Here is a 19,438-nt window from a genome sequence, read left to right as displayed (position 1 = left end):
AAAAAAATGTTCATCTTCACTAGCTATTAGGGAGATGCAAATTAAGAACACAATGAGATATTATCTCATACCAATTACATGACTGCCATTTAACAAACAGGAAACTACAAATACTGGAGAGGATGTGGAGAAATTGGAACTCTTATTTATTGTTGGTGGGACTGTATAATGGTACAGCCACTCTGGAAGACAGTCTGGAGGTTCCTTAGAAAACTAGATATAGAGCTATCCTTCAATCCAGCAATTTCACTTCTCGGTATGTAACTAGAAGATCTGAAAGCAGTGACATGAACAGATATTTGCACACCGATGTTCATAGCAGCATTACTCACAATTGCTAAGAGATGGAAACAATCCAAATGTCCTTTAACAGATGAATGGATACACAAAATGTGGTATATACACATGATGGAATACTACACAGGAGTAAGAAGGAGGTCGTGAAACATATGGCAACATGATGAACCTTGAAGACATAATGCTGAGCAAAATAAGCCAGGCACAAAAAGAGAGATATTGTATGTTACCAAGAATGTGAACACTGTGAAAAATGTAAAATAAATGGTTTATATTGTTGAATGTAGGGGATCTAGCAACAGACAGCAAATAGTGAAGGAGGAACGATAATCTAGTAAGAACAGATAAGTATTGGAGGGTAAACTTAATGTTACAGGAATGCTCAGGAATGACTATGGTTTGTTAATTTCTGGAGAGTATGGTAGGAACAAGTTCACAGAAATGTAGTTATTTTAGGTTATTTGTTTTTCTTTTTCCTTTGCTGGGTTATAGTTTGTTTATTTTCTTAGGGTAGGGTAGGAACATATTGGAAGCAATGTGGTTATTTTAGGTTATTTGTTTTTTCTTATTCCTTTGTTCTGGTTTTGTTTGAAATGTTTTTTGTTTCTTAATTTTTTGATAAAGTTAAAAAAATACAAAACAAACAACAACAAAAAGAAGCATGAGATACACACTCAAATTCCTGGCTCCCAGTGGTGATATGGAAAACCATCTTCCTCTTCTCACTATACTCAAATGCAGTCAGGAATCCTGGTTCCTACAGAAAGACAAAAGGAAAAGATGAGAAAGAGTCTGAGATGATGGTTTTAATTTCATATGCTGCCAAAAACTCATTTGTGTTTGAAGGCAGCAGAACATTCATGGCTCTTGAGGCAACCTACCTGGGTTCATACAACTTATTAGATGTATGATGTGGGATAAACTACTTAATCTTTTTTTACTTCAGCTTCCTCCTCTGGGTAAAATGGGGATAATAATAGAATCTCTCTCATTGGGTAGCTGTGAAGATTAAATGAAGTATATTTATGGCATGAAGCAGAATTGTATTTAACTGAAAGATTCAACTGATGTCATTCAACAGCATCATTTTTTTCAGGTCTAGAAGTTGCAAGTGGCCCAGAAATTAAAATTTTCACTATTCAAGAGACAATATTTTTTCACATGGTACATATGATACTTATTTGTTGAATTAATGAGCAACAGCTGATACAATGGTGTAACTGGTGAAAATGGGTCCCGATATGTAATCTAATCTGTCTCCCTCTTTTTGTTTCATACCACTACAGTGGGTCTCAACCTTGTGAGAACATAAGGGTCAGCTCAGGCCCTATCCTACTAAGATGAACCTTGGCCTCTGTGTTCTTTATTACCCTCTCCAGGTGATTCTGATAAAAACAAACAAACAGATAAAAAAATGATCTAGAACAACTGCATTATGAAATTAATTTCTTTTTTTTCTCTCTCTCTCAATCACTTTCTTTCTCTTTAAGAATAAATAGCTTTGAACTTCTGGGAAGATGGAGGATTAGGAGAGGCAGAGCAAACTTCTCCTCTGTGAAAAAGACAAGATAAAAGGCAGAAAGCACTACAGAATAGCAGCTCCAGGGTGCCACCAGCCAGACAGGGACCTCTACACCACATAGTGGGGACTTAGATGGAGAGGCAGAGAGACTGCGCTTTAAAGGATAGGATGAGTTTGGTCAGCAGGGACTGCTGCCAGAGACTGGCAGCTGTGTGGGAGGGAACAGCTTTCCACACTCCCTGCATGCATTTCAGCAGTTGACTGGGAAGTTAACCCTTCACGACCTCATGGCTGAGAGCTTCCATGAGTGAACTCAGGATTTGGTGGTCTTCTGGTGATCACACTCACTCTTCCTCCATGGAAACCAGCAGTATGTACAGCCAAAAGGCAAGGGCACCACACTGAAGTACAAGGAGCCCCTCCCAAACACCAGAGGCTCGCGGGCATATGGTGGACAGGGACTATAATGCATTTGAGCAGGAGGGTGAGATGCACAGACCTACGGCCCCAGAGTGGTCCACCAGCAGCCTCGGAAACTGTGCCCTGGAGTGAACTCCCTGCCAAATTGCACAGGACCCACCCACCAACCAAAGGGCTGGCAGTCTCCTACACACATGGAGAACTGGTGTGCTGATTGGATTTCCACCCAGTTTGGACTCCGCCTAATGCACAGACTAAGTTGGGGGAGAGCTTGCTTGAGGGTGAGATGTGGCTCAGGAGTGTCATCTGCTGACAGGACAGGGAAAGTGCACTCAACCAGCTGTATCTCTGCCAAATTATAAATAAATGTACAAATAATCCTACATTTCCCAAAATAACCATATCAAGATAAGCAAATGCCCCAAGGCCAACAACAGAAAATCATAAAGGATATAAAGAAACAAGAAGATACAGGCAAGCCAAACAGCAAATTAAAAAGCCAGAGGAGACACAGAACATGGAGCAAATAATCAAAGAAGTACACACAAATCTCCAGAACATCTTCAATGAGTTTGCTAAAGATATAAAGGACATCAAGAGGACACTAGAAGAGCATAAAGAAGAATTTGTAAGAGTGAATAAAAAAATAACAGATTTTATAGAGATAAAAGATACTGTTGACCAAATTAAAAATATACCAGAGACACACAACAGCAGATTTAAAGAGGCAGAATAAAGAATAAGTGAACTAGAGGACATAGAAACTGAATGTGAACACACAAAAGAACAAATGGTGGAAAAAATCTAAAAATTTGAAACAGATCTCAGGGAAATGATGGACAACATGAAGCACACAAGTATAAGAATCATTGGTGTCCCAGAAGGAGAAGAGAAGAGTAAAGGGCTAGGAAGATTATTTGAGGATATGGTTGAGGGAAACTTCCCAACCCATCTAAATGACATAAATATGCAAAGCAAAAATGCCCAATGAACTTCAAATAGAATAAATGCAAATAAGCCCAGTCTGAGACATATACTGATCAGATTATCAAATGCTGAAGAGAAGGAGAAAGTTCTGAAAGCTGCAAGAGAGAAGCAATTCACCACATAAAGGGGAAACAGCATAAGACTAAGTACTGACTACTCAGCAGGCACCATGGAGGTGAGAAGGCAGTAGTATGACATATTTAAGATTCTGAAAGCGAAAAATTGCCAGCCAAGAATTCTTTATCCAGGTCTCCTTCAAAATTGAGGGAGAAGAGAGATCTAAGAAGGTGGCATAGTGAGGAGTGGAAGCTAGTTAGTACCCCTGGAACAACTAACAAACAACCAGGAACAACTAGTAACTAATCCAGAATAACTGTGGGGGGACAAATGTGACTGTCCACTCATCATACACCAACCTGAATGAGGAGGAATGCCCAAGACTGCAGCATAAAATCTATAAGTAAAACTGTGGATCCAAGCCAGGAGCCCCCTCCCCACCACAGCCTGAGCTGCAAATCCTCATGGAGCTAGAGAGCAGCTCTCTCCGAGCAAGCAAATACAGCTCAGCTAAGCTCCACCTGGGATTTTAATTAACAAGCTTGGACTGCTCGACGCAAATCCCCAAAAAGCAGACAGAGGCTTCGGGTGATGACTGACCTTGTACAGCTGGAGGGTGGCCGTGGACTGGCCTTGAAGGGGGCTTTCTGTCCCTGTTTTGGCTCAGTGGAGAAAGCCTCAGCCATTTTCAGTTTCCAGTGCTCTGACCCAGACAAGGGTGGAGATAGCACAGGCAGAGAGAGACCATTGAAATGCTAATGACCTCTCCCTAGGGGGTCTATCTTCCCTAAGAGGAAAGGGGTGGGGCCAAGCTCTACTACCCGCCTTCCATTCAGAACCAGACCCTAGAGCCTGGGGGAAAATAACCATAGGCCACACCTTATTACATCAGTCTGGAGTTACAGGCTGACAGGCACCACATGCTGGGCAGAAAAGCATGGTGACCTGAGGATTCACAGGGTGTACCAATCTTCTGAGACACACTCTCAGGGAAACCGGATACTGAATAGTTCTTCCTTCTGGGTCCGGAGCCTGTTTTTGTCTAGGAAAACCTGATTGGGGTAACCAAGGAAATCATGCCTAGACAACAGAAAACTACAACCTACACTAAGAAAAATGAAATTATGGCCCAGTCAAAGGAACAAACTTACACTTCAACTGAGATACAGGAATTTAAACAACTAATACTAAGTCAATTCAAAAAGTTTAGGGAAGATATGGCAAAAGAGATTGTGCCAGTTTGAATATATTGTGTCCCCCAAATGCTATTATCTTTGATGTAATCTTGTGTGGGCAGATGTTATCAGTGTTGATTAGACTGCAATTCTTTGAGTGTTTCTTTGGAATGGGCCCCACCCAGCTGTGGGTGATGACTCAGGATAATTTCCATGGAGGTGTTGCTCTGCCCATTCGGGGTGGGTCTAAGTTGATCAGTGGAGCCATATAAATGAGCTGACATAACAGAAGGAACTCAGTGCAGCTGAAAGTGAACTTTTGAAGAGGAGCTACAGCCAAGAGGGACACTTGAAAAAAGTATAGGAGCTGCAGATGAGAGACAGTTTGAAGACGGCCGTTGAAAGCAGACTTTTGCTCCAGAGAAGCTAAGAGAGGACAAATACCCCAAGTGCAACTAAGAGTGACATTTTTGAGGAACTGCAGTCTAGAGAGGAACGTCCTGGGAGAAAGCCATTTTTGAAACCAGAACTTTGGAGCAGACACCAGTCACATGCCTTCCCAGCTAACAGAGGTTTTCCGGACATCATTGGCCATCCTCCAGTGAAGGTACCCTATTGTTGATGTGTTACCTTGGATGCTTTATGGCCTTAAGACTGTAAGTGTGTAACCAAATAAACCCCCTTTTATAAAAGCCAATCCATCTCTGGTGTTTTGCATTCCGGCAGCATTAGCAAACTAGAACAGAGGTGAACCATATAATGAAAACCCTGGGCGTACATAAGGTAGAAATTGAAAGTTCAAAAAACCAACTGGCAGAATCTATGGAAAGGAAAGGCACAACACAAGAGATGAAAGACACAATGGAAACATACAACAGCAGATCTCAAGAAGCAGAAGAAAACACTCAGGAACTGGAGAACAAGGTATCTGAAAGCCTATACACAAAAGAACAGATAGAGAAAAGAATGGAAAAATACAAGCAACGTCACCGGGAACTTAAGGACAAAATGAAAATCAGGAATGTATGTGTCATTGGTGTCCCAGAAGGAGAAGAGAAGGGAAAAGGGGCAGAAGGAATAATAGAGGAAATAATCAATGAAAATTTCCCATCTCTTATGAAAGACATAAAATTACGGATCCAAGAAGTGCAGCGTATCCCAAACAGAATAAATCTGAATAGGCCTATGCCAAGACACTTAATAATCAGATTATCAAATGTCAAAGATAAAGAGAGAATTCTGAAAGCAGCAAGAGAAAAGCGATCCATCACATACAAAGGAAGCTTGATAAGACTATGTGCGGATTTCTCGATAGAAACCATGGAGGCAAGAAGGAAGTGGGGTGATATATTTAAGATACTAAAAGAGAAAAACCACCAACCAAGAATCCTATATCCGTCAAAAGTGTTCTTCAAATATGAGGGAGAGTTTAAAATATTCTCAGACAAACAGACAACGACAGAGTTTGTGAACAAGATGCCTGCTCTACAGGAAATACTAAGAGAAGCACTGCAGACAGAAAGGAAAAGACAGGAGTGAGAGGTTTGGAAAACAATTTTGGGAGATAGTAGCACAGCAACGTAAGTACACTGAACAAAGATGACTGTGAGTATGGTTGAAAGAGGAAGGTTGAGACCATGTGGGACACCAGAACAAAAGACTAAGGGTAAAGATTGAGACTGTGTAACTCAGGGAAACCTAGGATGCTCAACGATCATAATAAAAGGTACAAATATGTTTTTACATGAGGTAGAACAAACCAACATTGCAAAGTGTTAAAAATAGGGTGGGATTGAGGGGAATATACAATCAATGCAAACTAGAGACCATAATTAATGGAAAAGAATTGAGGGAGAGTTTAAAATTTTCACAGACAAACAAATGTTAAGAGAATTTGTTACCAAGAGACCCACCCTGCAAGAAATACTAAAGGGAGCTCTACTGGCTGAGAAAAAAAGAAAAGAGAGAGAGGTCTGCAGAAAGACACAGAACTCAAGAGCATTAGTAAGTGTGCCAGTTTGAATGTATTATGTCCCCTCAAATGCCATTATCTTTGATGCAATCTTGTGTGGGCAGATGTATTACTGTTGATTGGATTGTAATTCTTTGATTGAGTATTTCCACGGAGATGTGACACACCCAACCGTAGGTGATGAGTCTGATTAGAAAATTTCCATGGACATGTGGCCCTGCCCATTCAGCATGGGCCTTGATTAGTTCACTGGAGCCCTATAAAAGCTCAGACAGAAGGAGCTCACTGCTAGCTGCAGCTGAGAGACACACTTTGAAGACAGCTGTTGGAAGCTGATATTGACATTTTGGAGAATGCCATTTTGAAATGCAAACTGGGAGCAAGCAGATGCCAGCCACATGCCTTCCCAGCTAACAGAGGTTTTCAGATGCCATCGGCCATCCTTCAGTGAAGGTATCGTGTGTTGAGTCCTTACCTTGGACACTTTCTGGCCTTATGACTGTAACTCTGTAACCAAATAAACCCCCTTTATAAAAGCTGATCCATTTCTGGTTTTTGCAAAAAGGCAGCATTAGCAAACTGGAACAGTGAGGGTAACTTAATGGGAAAAAGAGAGGGAAAAAATAGATCTGACAACTAAAAACCAAAGGATAAGATGGCTGGTTCAAAAACTCCCTTCACAGTAATAACTTTGAATGTGAATGGATTAAATTCTCCAAGTAAAAGATACAGACTGGAAGAATGGATTAAAAACTATGACCCATTGATAGGCTGTTTACAAGAGACTCATCATAGACCCCGTGTGTTCTAGTTTCCTAATGCTGCCAGAATGCAAAACACCAGAAATGGATTGGCTTTTATAAAAGGGGGTTTATTTAGTTACACAGTTAAAGTCTTAAGGCCATAAAGTGTCCAAGGTAACACATCAGCAATTGGGTACTTTCACTGGAGGATGGCCAATGGTGTCCAGAAAACCTCTGTTAGCTGAGAAGGCACATGGCTGGTGTCTCCTCCAAAGTTCTGGTTTCAAAATGGCTTTCTCCCAGGACGTTCCTCTCTAGGCTGCAGTTCCTCAAAAATGTCACTCTTAGTTGCACTTGGGGTATTTGTCTTCTGTTAGCTTCTCCGGAGCAAGAGTCTGCTTTCAATGGCCGTCTTCAAAATGTCTCCCATCTGCAGCTCCTGTGCTTTCTTCAAGTGTCCCTCTTGGCTATAGCTCCTCTTCAAAAGTTCTCTGTCAGCGGTACTGAGTTCCTCCTGTCCATCAGCTCATTTATATGGCTCCAATGACTCAACTTAGACCCACCCCAAATGGGTGGAGCAACACCTCCATGGAAATTATCCAATCAGAGTCATCACCCACAGCTGGGTGGGGCACATCTCCAAAGAAACACTCAAAGAATTACAATCTAATCAACACTGATAACATCTGCCCACACAAGATTACATCAAAGATAATGGCATTTGGGGGACACAATATATTCAAACTGGCACACTGTGACACAAAGAGACAAAGTGAAAGCATAGAAAAAAATATTCTACACAAGCTGCAAACAAAAGAAAGCAGGGATAGCTATACTAATATCAGACAAAATAGCCTTTAAATGCAAAAATGTCATAAGAGACAAAGAAGGACACTACGTATAAATAAAAGGGACAATTTGCCAAAAAGAAATAGCAATCATAAATGTTTATGCCCCCAATCAAGGAGCTCCAAAGTACGTGAGATAAACATTGGCTAAACAGAAGGGAGTAATAGACATTTCTACAATAATAGTGGGAGACTTCAATACACCATTCTCTTCTATAGACAGAACAACTAGATGAAAGACCAGTAAGGAAACTGAGAGCCTAAACAATACGATAAATGAATTAGACTTAACAGACATATATAGATCATTACGTCCCATAGTACCAGGATATACATTCTTCGCTAGCCCTCATGGAATGTTCTCCAGGATAGATCATATGCTTAATAAATTTGAAAAGTCTTAATAAATTTAAAAAGATTGAAGTTTTTCAAAGCACATTCTCTGACCATAATGGAATGCAACTAGAAATCAACAACCACCAAAGAACAAGATCTTTCACAGATATATGGAAGTTAAACGACACACTCTTAAACAACCAGTGGGTCAAAGCAGAAATTGCAAGAGAAATAGGTAAATATCTAGAGACAAATGAAAACAAGAACAAAACATACCAAAACCTATGAGATGCAGTGAAGGTGGTACTGAGAAGGAAATTTATAGCTCTAAATGCATACATCAAAAAGAAATAAAGAGCTAAAACCAAAGACCTAACTGAACAACTGAAGAGGCTAGAGAATGATCAGCAAACTAATCATAAAGCAAGTAGAAGAAAAGAAATAACAAAGATTAAAGCAGAAATAAATGAGCTAGAGAACAGAAGAACAATAGAGAGAATAAATAAAACCAAAAGTTGGTTCTTTGAAAAGATCAACAAGACTGACAGAACCTTGGCTAGACCGACAAAGTCAAAAAAAGAGAAGACCCAAATAAACAGAAATAGAAATGAGAGCAGGGTAATTACTATGGATCCTGAAGGAATAAAAAAATCATAAGAGGACACTATGAACAACTGTATGCCAGCAAGCTAGACAATTTATAGGAAATGGACAATTTCCTGGAAATATATGAACAATCTAGACTGACCAGAGAAGAATGGAAGACCTCAACAAACCAATCACAAGCAAAGAGATCCAATCAGTCATCAAAAATCTACGTATATATAAAAGCCCAGGGTCATATGGCTTCACAGGGGAATTTTACCAAACTTTCCAAAAAGAATTGACATCATTCTTGCTCAAACTCTTTCAAAAAATTGAAGAAAAAGGAACACTACCTAGCGCATTTTATGAAGCTAATATCACTTGAAACCAAAACCAGATAAAGACACTGCAGAAAAGGAAAACTATAGGCCAATCTCCCTAATGAATACAGATGCAAAAATCCTAAACAAAACACTTGCAAATTGAATCCAAAGGCACATAAAAGAATTATACACCATGACCAAGTGAGGTTCATTCCTGGCATGCAAGGGTAGTTCAACATAAGAAAATCAATTAATGTAATACAACACATTAACCAATCAAAAGGGAAAAATCAAATGATCATCTTGATAGATTCTGAAAAAGCATTTGACAAAATTCAACATCCCTTTTTACAAAAACATATCAAAAGGTAGGAATTGAAGGAATTTTCCTCAATATGATAAAGGGCATATATGAAAAACCTACAGCCAGAATAGTACTTAACAGTGAGAGGCTGAAAGCCTTCCCCCTAAGATCGGGAATGAGACAAGGATGCCCCCTGTCACCTCTATTATTCAATGTTGTGTTACGAGTTCTAGCCAGAGCAATTCACCAAGACAAAGATATAAAAGGTATCCAAATTGGAAAGGAAAAAGTAAAACTATCATTATTTGCAGATGATATGCTCTTATATTTGGAAAATCCTGAGAATTAGACCACAAAGCTACTTGAGCTAATAAACAATTTCATCAGAATGGTGGGATATAAGAGTAATGCACATAAGTCAGTAATGTTCCTATACAACAGTAATGACCAAACTGAAAAGGCGATAAAAAAAAATTCCATTCACAGTAGCAACTAAAATAAATCAAGTGCCTAGGAATAAACTTAACAAAGAATGTAAACAACCTCTACACAGAAAATGACAAAATTTTTTAAAAAAATAAAAAAGGATCTAAATAGGTGGAAAAATATCCCATGCTTATGGATAGGAAGACTAAACATTATTAAGTTGCCAATTCTACCCAAACTGATCTACAGATTCAATGCAATTCCAATCAAAATTCCAACAACCTACTTTGCAGACCTGAAAAAGTTAGTTATCAAATATATTTGGAAGGGAAAGGGGCCTTGAATTGCCAAAAACATCCTAAAAAAGAAGAACAAAGTGGGAGGACTTACACTTCCAGATTTTGAAGCCTATTATAAAGCTACAGTGGTCAAAACAGCATGGTATTGGCATAAAGATAGACATATTGATCAATGGAATTGAATTGAGAGTTCAGAAATAGATCCTCAGACCTACGGTCAATTGATTTTTGGTAAGGCCCCCAAATCCACTGAACTGGGACAGAACAGTCTCTTCACCAAATGGAGCTGGGAGAATTTGACAGCCATAACAAAAGGAATGAAAGAGGACCCCTACCTCACACCCTATACAAAAATTAACTCAAAGTGGTCAAAGACCTCAATATAAGAGATAGTACTATAAAACTCCTAGAAGGTAATGTGGGGAAACATCTTCAGGATCTAGTATTAGGCGGTCACTTCTTAGACCTTACATCCAAAGCACAAGCAACCAAAGAAAAAATAGATAAATGGGGACTCCTCAAAATCAGAAGCTTCTGTACCTCAAAGGAATCTGTCAAAAAGATGAAGAGGCAGCCAATGCAATGGGAGAAATTTTTGGAAACCACGTTTCTGACAACAGACTGATATCTTGCACATATAAAGAAATCCTACAACTCAATGAAAAAATACAAGCATCCCTATTATAAAATAGGCAAAAGATAAGAAAAGACGTTTCTCTGAAGAGGAAATACTAATGGCTAAAAAACACATGAAAAAATGTTCATCTTCACTAGCTATTAGGAAGATGCAAATCAAGACCACAATGAGATATCAACTCACACCAATAAGAATGGCTGCCATTAAACAAATAGGAAACTACAAATGCTGGAGAGGATGTAGAGAAATTGGAACTCTTATTTATTGTTGGTGGGACTGTATAATGGTACAGCCACTCTGGAAGATAATTTGGCAGTTTCTCAGAAAACTAGGTACTGAATTACCCTATGATCTGGCAAATCCACTTCTTGGTATATATCCAGAAGATTTAAAAGCAGTGACACGAACAGACATTTGTACACTGATGTTCATAGCAGTATTGTTCACAATACCCAAGTGATGGAAACAATCCAAGTGTCCTTCAACAGAAAAGTGGATAAACAAAATGTGGTATATACATACAATGGAATACTATGCAGCAGTAAGAAGGAACAAGGTCCTGAAACATATGGCAACATGGATGAACCCTGAAGATAGAATTCTGAGTGAAATAAGGCAGACACAAAAGGAGAGCTAGTGTATGTTACCACTTCTATGAACTATCTGAACAATGTAAAATCAATGTCTTATAATATAGAATATTGGGGACCTAGTGATAGACAGTAGCTACTGAGGGGGGAATGATAATCTAATACGTTCAGAGATGTTAATGATGGTGAATTCAAAGCTATGGTAATAGATAGGGGTGATGATTGTTTGTTAATGGGATTATAAGTATTAGAGTTGTACTGAAGGTGAATAGGATTGAAAGGGGCTGTTTAAAGGTATATTTCCCACATATCAGCACCAGAAATATAGATAGGTGCTTGCATGATATACTTCCAAGGTATGACACTAGCACAGAGAGTTGACAACAGAAGGGTATATGGGAAAAATCTACATATTGTATACTAGGGACTATAATTAAGAGGAATACCATACTACTATTACACAAATACTAGGGACAAATAATTAAGTGCTGACAAGAGCTATGAGATGTTTTGGGTCATGAGAATTGTTTAAAACGGAAAGTGATGAGGACTGTACAACTAAGTGATGATGATGTGAGCTATGGATAGATTATCATGGACATAACATATGCTCTGTGAACTTAGGTTCGAATCCCCTACTTTATAAGTCAAGTACTCGATATTGAGGCTAGCTTGGGTAAAACTAATGGTTGTAAAGGGGAGGCTAAGCCCACCTATAATTATGCCTAAGAGTCACCTCCAGAGAACCTCTTTTATTGCTCAAGGGTGGACTTTCTCTCTCTAAGCCTAACTCTGCAAATAAATTCATCACCCTCCCTCTAATATGGGACAGGACCCCCTAGATGAATGAGCCTTCCTGGTAACATGGGACATGCATTCTGGGAATGAACCTGACCCTGGCGTCAAGGGATTGAGAATGCCTTTTTGACCAAAATGGGGAAAAGAAAGGCCACAAAATAAGGTTTTAGTGGCTAAGAGAATTCAGAGTCAAGAGACTGTCCCGGAGGTTACTCCTATGCAAGCTTTACCTAGATATGCTAAATGACCACAATATGATAAGCCCAAGTCAAAGTAGTCCTGAAAACCTAAAGAATACCTGAATCCATATTTGAGACTCTATAAAAGTTTCACTCACTAGGTTTATTCTTCAGAAACTTAAATCCTTCAAAGAGCTTCTATGCCAGCGAAGTCCCCAAACCCAAAATCAATGGCCTCTTCAAGAACATCAATTAGATGTGTCCCCTTTGCTCATAAAGTTGACATCCCTTTTCAACATGAACAGGTTAGGGTGGTCACTGCCTAGACATCCCTGAAGATCGTGAAAGTAATTAAACTAAAGGAGGGGATGGAATTTAACAAAGGATTATGAATACTGAATCTTTATATAATTTTCTTTCTCTTATTTGCTAGGGTATTAGATTACCTAGAAGGAAAGAATTGAAATGGTGGAAGGGTAACACACAGCATCCTTTGATATTTGTTCTTTAGCTACTTTTAAATTGTAATTTGAAGGCTATATCTTTTTGTATATATATCTTACAATAAGGAAATAACTGAAACTATTATACTATAACTCATAACAACTTTGGAAATTCCCTGTATATCTACTTGTTAAATCATACTTTGATAGATATTACCTTTTTGTATATATGTTATATTTCATAATAAGAAAATAACTGAAATTGTGGAACTATAACCCATAACATTCTTTGAAATTTGCTAACTACTTGTTAAATCGTTCTTTGAAAGTTATCACAATAAAAAATGTATTAAAAAGAATAAATAGCTTCAGCTAAAAAAGGATAAGATTCTGGGACTAGTAGTAGGTACTTGAGAAGGTGTGGGGTTCTTTTCTTTGGTAATGTGATTGAAGACTAATGCCTAGGAGATATAAAGTAGCAAAGTTTCCCCAACACTGGATGTTATTCTGAAGGCTTCCTTTAGACACCTTGGCAACTGCGAAATTGACTTTGTGCATACACTGCATGAGTGTATCTAGAATTTGGAGTGGTTGAGCTGGGTTCGCAGTGGTTCTGTTGGATGCCCTCTAAGTTGAAGACTCCTACATTGTCACTTGCATCACTCCCCTGTCTTGACTGCCTCCAGTGAAGGGAACCAAATGGCTGTTGGTGAAGAAAGAGCTTCTAGAACTTGGGAACTAGATCCCCCCCACACACACACATAAAAATGGAGAGCCTTGCTCTTCTTCTAAGGAGACCTGGTGACTACCTTTCTTTATATTTTTATTTCCAGAGCTGGCTGCCTCCAGTGGTACCCAGAAGCTCTACAGGAAAGCGTAAGTCAAAGACATATGCTTTCCTGACAGCCTCTCAGCTGCATTGGCCCCTCATTGTCTGTGGGACCAGCTGCAAGGCACCGTTACTTTAGCTCACCTGCCTCAGTGAGCATATTTTTGGTCATATCTAACTCTACTGCACACATACAGACCCAATGACTGTTAAGCCTTTTTCTAACCCAGTTCTCTCTTATCAATTGGCCTATACCAGAAGAGAGCAACCACTTTGGTACTGAGTGTTTTGCAACAACCACAGATGGAGTATTTGAGGCGGTAAGACAAAAATAAATAGGAGTAAGATGAAAGGAAGGAAGGGAGGGAGGGAAGAAGGAACGAAGGATGGAAGGAAGGAAGTAAGGAAGGAAAGAAGGACAGAAGGAAGGAAGGAGGAAGGAATAGAGAGAAACAGAAAGTGAGAAAAAGGAATATAAAGAAAATTTGGAGAAAAAGAATTACCTTTATTAGTGTTCCAGGTCTCCTAACCCCTGCCTCTATCTTTCAGAAATTAATTGCAGTTGTTTTGAACCTGAAGTGTCAAAAACTAACATGTATAGTATAATATCGTAATGTACAGGAACCCAGTGTTTTCACAATGGTTTCTGGTGTTCATAATGACAAGGGCTACAAAGACTCACAAGGCCTCTCTAAGTTAAAACAGCGAAGAATGGATTTTGCTTACAATAAGTTTGTTGGCTGCCTCTTTAATCTTGTCTACTTTTGCTTCTGAGAGTCCTTTGACATTGCATAGGGCTCTTCTTGTCGTCATTTGTATCCCTTTTATGGTACAGATTCCCACGGATTTCAGTTTCTTAATGTCAGCCACGTTCTGTAAATAAAAGAATGGGCACAGCAGATTGATAAAATGCAAGTCTGAAAGCCTCTCACCGTATGTCATGTGCTTTTGTGTCCATTTCTTTCCACCATGATGCCAATTTTATCCAAGCAGCCAGGTGGAACCCACCCACCATGTAGCCAAATGTTCTTGAAATATCTGAGTAGAACATACCCAGCAGGCTGCCAAATGTTCTGGCTGTGCCCTGATTTCCCAAGAATGTTAGTGAGACCATGGCACTATAACAAGGAATTCAAAAGAAAAGCCTATTGGTGGAAACGCGAACAAACTTATCATGCATTCACCCCCTCAGTTCAGCTCCTTCCTTCTCCAGAACATTACCGATACGTTCATTTTAATTTTTTTCAAAGATTTTTTTTCCTCTGCCCTTGGAGAATGCAAATAACTACATCACGAAGGGACCAGGATTTTCCCTTGCTTCTATTTTCTAAAACCAACTGAAAGAAACTAAATGTGAGGGCTTCAAAAGATGTCAGAGACCCACTGATTGCTGATGAAATCATCTAGTTTGTCACTCAATGTCTGGATTATTACCAACATCATTTACTCTAATCATCTGACATTTAGAACTGAATTTTCTGTTAATGAAGACAGTAGCTGTAGATGGAAAAGGACATGGACTGAACACCTCCAGTTGGACCAGTGGTTCTCAACCCCATGGTTGAGGCATTTGAAAACGTCTGGAGACATTTTTGGTTGTCACAACTGGAAGATGCTACTGGCAATGCAGTGAGTGGGAAGAGACCAGAGATGTTGCCAAACACCACACAATGCACAGGACAGCCTCCCATAACGAAGAATTATCCAGCCCCAAATGTCAATAGGGCTGAGGCTGAACCACCCTGAATTGGACAATTTAACACAGCATTGAAAAATACTTACAATTCCATGTTTTTGTAATAGGTCAATGTCTTGAAACAAAGATTCCTAAAAGAGATGGAACAAAAAAAGTTGAGTTTTGATTCTTTATAGCCAACTGTTGCACATCTTTGAAAAAGTTAATTCAGTACTATGAGTTACTCCTAAATACCCCAAATTCCACCTCTCTACACAGGTTACTAACGCTTTTTCTAACACATTGTTACATATTTAGAAGTGCCAACATTGAAATGGCTAGGAAGCCTCACCTTTGTCATGACCTCCCCACAAATTTTAAGGTGTTTACCCAAAGGAGTGGAATAGCATTAAACATGTTTTCTCAACCTTCTCCATTAGCCCTTGAACTCTTTCCTCTAGGACCAGGTTGCTATTCGGTACCAGCATGCATAGGTACCAGTATGGCCATACCAGCTGTTATTAAAATGCTTTTATGTCAGTTGATAAACCAAATGCCACGCAAGTTGTAACATAGTTTTAATACTGGCTTTCTCTAGAACTACGTCTTATTTCTATTCTCACAGTTTCTAAAAATGGCTAATGGAGAAGGAACTTAATTTTTGTGGAATGACTGAATGGCTTTCAACATTTCAACCCATCTTTCAACATTCCAGTCTTACCTCTTCATCTTGGAATCCTGGCTCTTCCAGCACAACTTGATCCTCCTTCATATTGAAAGATGAGCAGCAGAAAAACAATTCAATTCTGGGAAAATAAGAAATAATATTTCCAAAGTAGTCATAGATCATATAGTATAAAATTCTTTGCCCAGAGGCCTCCCTGATTTTATTTTATGTCACTAAGGACAAGGACAATAAGAGAAGTGTTTAGTTTGGCAAGACTGGGATGCCTATCATCTTTTGCCATATTATTTCTTTTGTTGGTGTGGTGGGGAGACTTATTTGATTTTTTCTCTCTTTCTTCACCGCAGCTCACTTTTTATTATCTTTTGATTTCTGCCAGCATGGTTAATTTTATTTAAAATTGCATATTGCTATTTAACCTTTCATGTTTATGTAAAACAACATTGTAAGAACTTTCACTTTCTATTATTCTTCCTTGTATCTTCTCTGGCACAGAGAATATAGTCTATTCTCAATAAATAGATTTTATTTTTTTCATATATGATGAATGCTTTCCTACTTGCTGATTAGGAGTGGTCTCTCTTGTAACACGTTTCTTTGTGTTTCATAAAACACTAGATCTAATATAATTGCCTTATAGGATTTACTAGTTTCATGATTTTTTTAAGATTATAAATACAGTGGATACTCAATATAATATTAGGGCCAGTAAGTAGTTAAAGTCTTTGATATAACACTGTAGCAGTTGTTTAAAATTGTTTTTAAAAACTTGTTTTAAATTCCTGGTGAGAAGCTACAAGGTATTAATGTGCTCGTTACAACAAAATGTGGTCATAGTAATGTTTTCTTGGTCTATTCCATTTCCTCACTGAATACAAGTCAGGGGTTGGAGCCCAGTAGAAAGGGAACAACTACCAATGTAGAGGTATGGGTCCTACTACCTATTACCTCTAAACAGCAAGGTATAGGAGGAAAACGTGGAGACAGTTTAAATGGGATCTCTTGGAACACTGTCCTTCGGATAGTTACATATAGATATGATTACCCACAGTTCCACATTGACTGTCCTCATTGAATTGAAGGAAAAAAATTATCCATTTCTTCTTCCCTGATACAAGGAAAAGGTTGTCCTATTGATAGGTTCCCAGAAATCTCGATTTTACAGCGTGGCCTGCTACCTCGATTTAAGGGGACCGGGGCTGCTCCTTATCATGCAGGGAGCGGGGACCGGGTCACCTCGAGGCCTCCCTTCAGCAGAACCCTGGTCACCCGGATGACCGCCGACCTGGGACCTGGATAGCCAGAGCCGCCGCCGGACACTTCCCTGACACCCATTCCCTCATAAGAAAGAAAGCCGAGGAGGCTTCATCAAGACATCGGGCCGATTTGATTTAAAATAAGAATGCTGGAAATCCCCCTAGCCCACTGGGATTCTTTCAGGGGCGGCGTGCAGTGCACACCCAGGCCCCAGCAACGACCACCAAGTATCACCAAAGAAAGGGGCAAGAAAGCGGACTGCGCTTGACCGTCCCCTTAGTTTCTCCCCACGCTCTCTTTCTACCACCTCCCCACCCCCTCGTACCAACACTCTCCCCGAGGTTCTCTTCCGCCCCCCGCCCCGCCTTCCCCGTCCTCAGCTTCTCAGATTCCAGTTCGGACCCAGAATGCGGACAAGGGCCGCTTGCGCGTCGCTGACCGGACTTTGGCGCCAAACCCCCACAGCCAGGGCGCGCGCTGGGCCTGGGCGGGACAGGGGCCGCGGGGGCGGAGCCGAGGGGAGGCGGGGCCCGAGGGGCGGGGCGGGGCCTGCCCAGACAGACCTGAGGGAGCCGGCTGGGGACTCAGGGGCCCGAGAATTCGGTGGCGCCTCCTGGGGGTGGCAGGCTGGGGTGAAGGAGGGGCGCTTGGGGGAAGGAAGTGTGCTGAGGAGAGAGCTCTTGGTGGGGGGGTGGGGAGAGGCTGGGGCTTCCCTCGAGCTGAGAGAAATGCTGAGGTCAGGGCGAGGACTCCGAGCTGCGGGCGCTGAGGAAATTAGGGGGTACTGAGGCGGGCGCTGACGTGAAGAGAGGCTGCTGGGGGAGAAGAGCGCCCTAAGATGGGGCTGTTCCGAGCTGAGGAGCGGCCTCTGGGAAGGGGCTGATTTGAGAGAGCGGCTCACTGAGGCGGAAGCCCTTGAGGCAAGGCAGGGTCCTGAGAGGAGGTAGCTGATATGGGCGGGAAAGCAGTGAGGAGAAGAATGCTAATCTTAATCGTGACCCTCGGGTTAGGGGGTCGAGGAAGGGGGTCCAAGTTTTCCATGCCTGGCTTCACAGTCTGTCTCCAAGATCTTAATGTTCCGAATTTCCTAACCACTCTCTTTTTAATTTAAAGACTCTGTTACCATTTTACCACTCTCTTGTCTGTGATTGAGACACTCAAGGCTCACTCAGGATGAAGAGTAATTTTTCTTCATCTGAACTTGAAGTTTTAAATAGACAACAGAAGCCAAACATATTTTGGTCCAGCTTTTAAATAGAAGTTTTAGACCAGCCCTCACGCCAGCAGAGCTGTCTCTGGCAGCGTCATCCTTAAATGGAGACTGTTGTTGAGGAGAGTCATGAAACATTTGAAGGAGCATCTATTGAGGTCGAGGCTGTGATGTATCTTGGATGAATATCTGTGCAAACAGTTCTTTGGGTTCAAGACCCCGTACAGGGCGACCCTTTTTCTTCAGTGTCTGAATCGTTTTATGAAATAAATAGCAAAACATTCCCACAATAGCAGTTGGTGTTTTGTAGGACATTTTTTCCCCAGGTGGATTGTTGAAAAGCCAACAAATAGCTGCAATAACTCTTCAAAATCTGTTATTTTCCAGAAACATAGCCTGTCCTTCTTGTTAAATGGAAATTAATGCCCATTTTCGGGTTGAACTGGGTAGTGATGACAGGCTTTCACTTTGAGACTCACCTAAAATAATTATAGTAACTTCTGAGCAACTTGTTACATGAAGACATCAACAGTATACAGAAAAGCTGCAAAGAGCACAGCAAGATGATTTAGGGAAACATAACATATGTAGTTTGGTGTAGTGACAGCTGGGAGAGAGAAATGTTCATAATATTTGAAGGTTGTGTGCAGTACACTTAAAGAAAGAAACTGAAATGAGCTTGGCAATGACAAATTCATGAAGTGAAGATAAAAGTCTTGCTTGGATATCATATTGAAAGTTATATACAACTTTAAAATGATTTTAAAAAATAACCCCACATAACTCTGGGATAGTTAAAAAGCACAGATAAGATCTTTCCACTCAAATCATTACAACAAAA

The 19,438-nt window shown here is 40.3% G+C and overlaps 1 protein-coding gene across 1 annotated transcript in view; it reads right to left on the bottom strand.

Moving 5' to 3' along the window:
- Window positions 1-17,796, bottom strand: part of DMC1 (DNA meiotic recombinase 1) — a 57,330-nt gene extending 39,534 nt beyond the window's left edge. The window contains exons 1-5 of the mRNA XM_037847165.1: window positions 17,713-17,796; window positions 16,167-16,251; window positions 15,553-15,597; window positions 14,497-14,643; window positions 972-1,054 (exon numbers count right to left, since the gene is read on the bottom strand). Of these exons, the coding sequence (XP_037703093.1) occupies window positions 972-1,054; window positions 14,497-14,643; window positions 15,553-15,597; window positions 16,167-16,217 (326 nt within the window). The 5' untranslated portion in view covers window positions 16,218-16,251; window positions 17,713-17,796. The remainder of the gene's footprint in view (window positions 1-971; window positions 1,055-14,496; window positions 14,644-15,552; window positions 15,598-16,166; window positions 16,252-17,712) is intronic.
- Window positions 17,797-19,438: the final 1,642 nt, after the last annotated feature.

Source organism: Choloepus didactylus, chromosome 8 (genome assembly GCF_015220235.1).
Source record: "Choloepus didactylus isolate mChoDid1 chromosome 8, mChoDid1.pri, whole genome shotgun sequence".
Lineage (NCBI taxonomy): Eukaryota > Metazoa > Chordata > Mammalia > Pilosa > Megalonychidae > Choloepus > Choloepus didactylus.
This window is presented reverse-complemented; position numbering and strand designations above follow the sequence as displayed.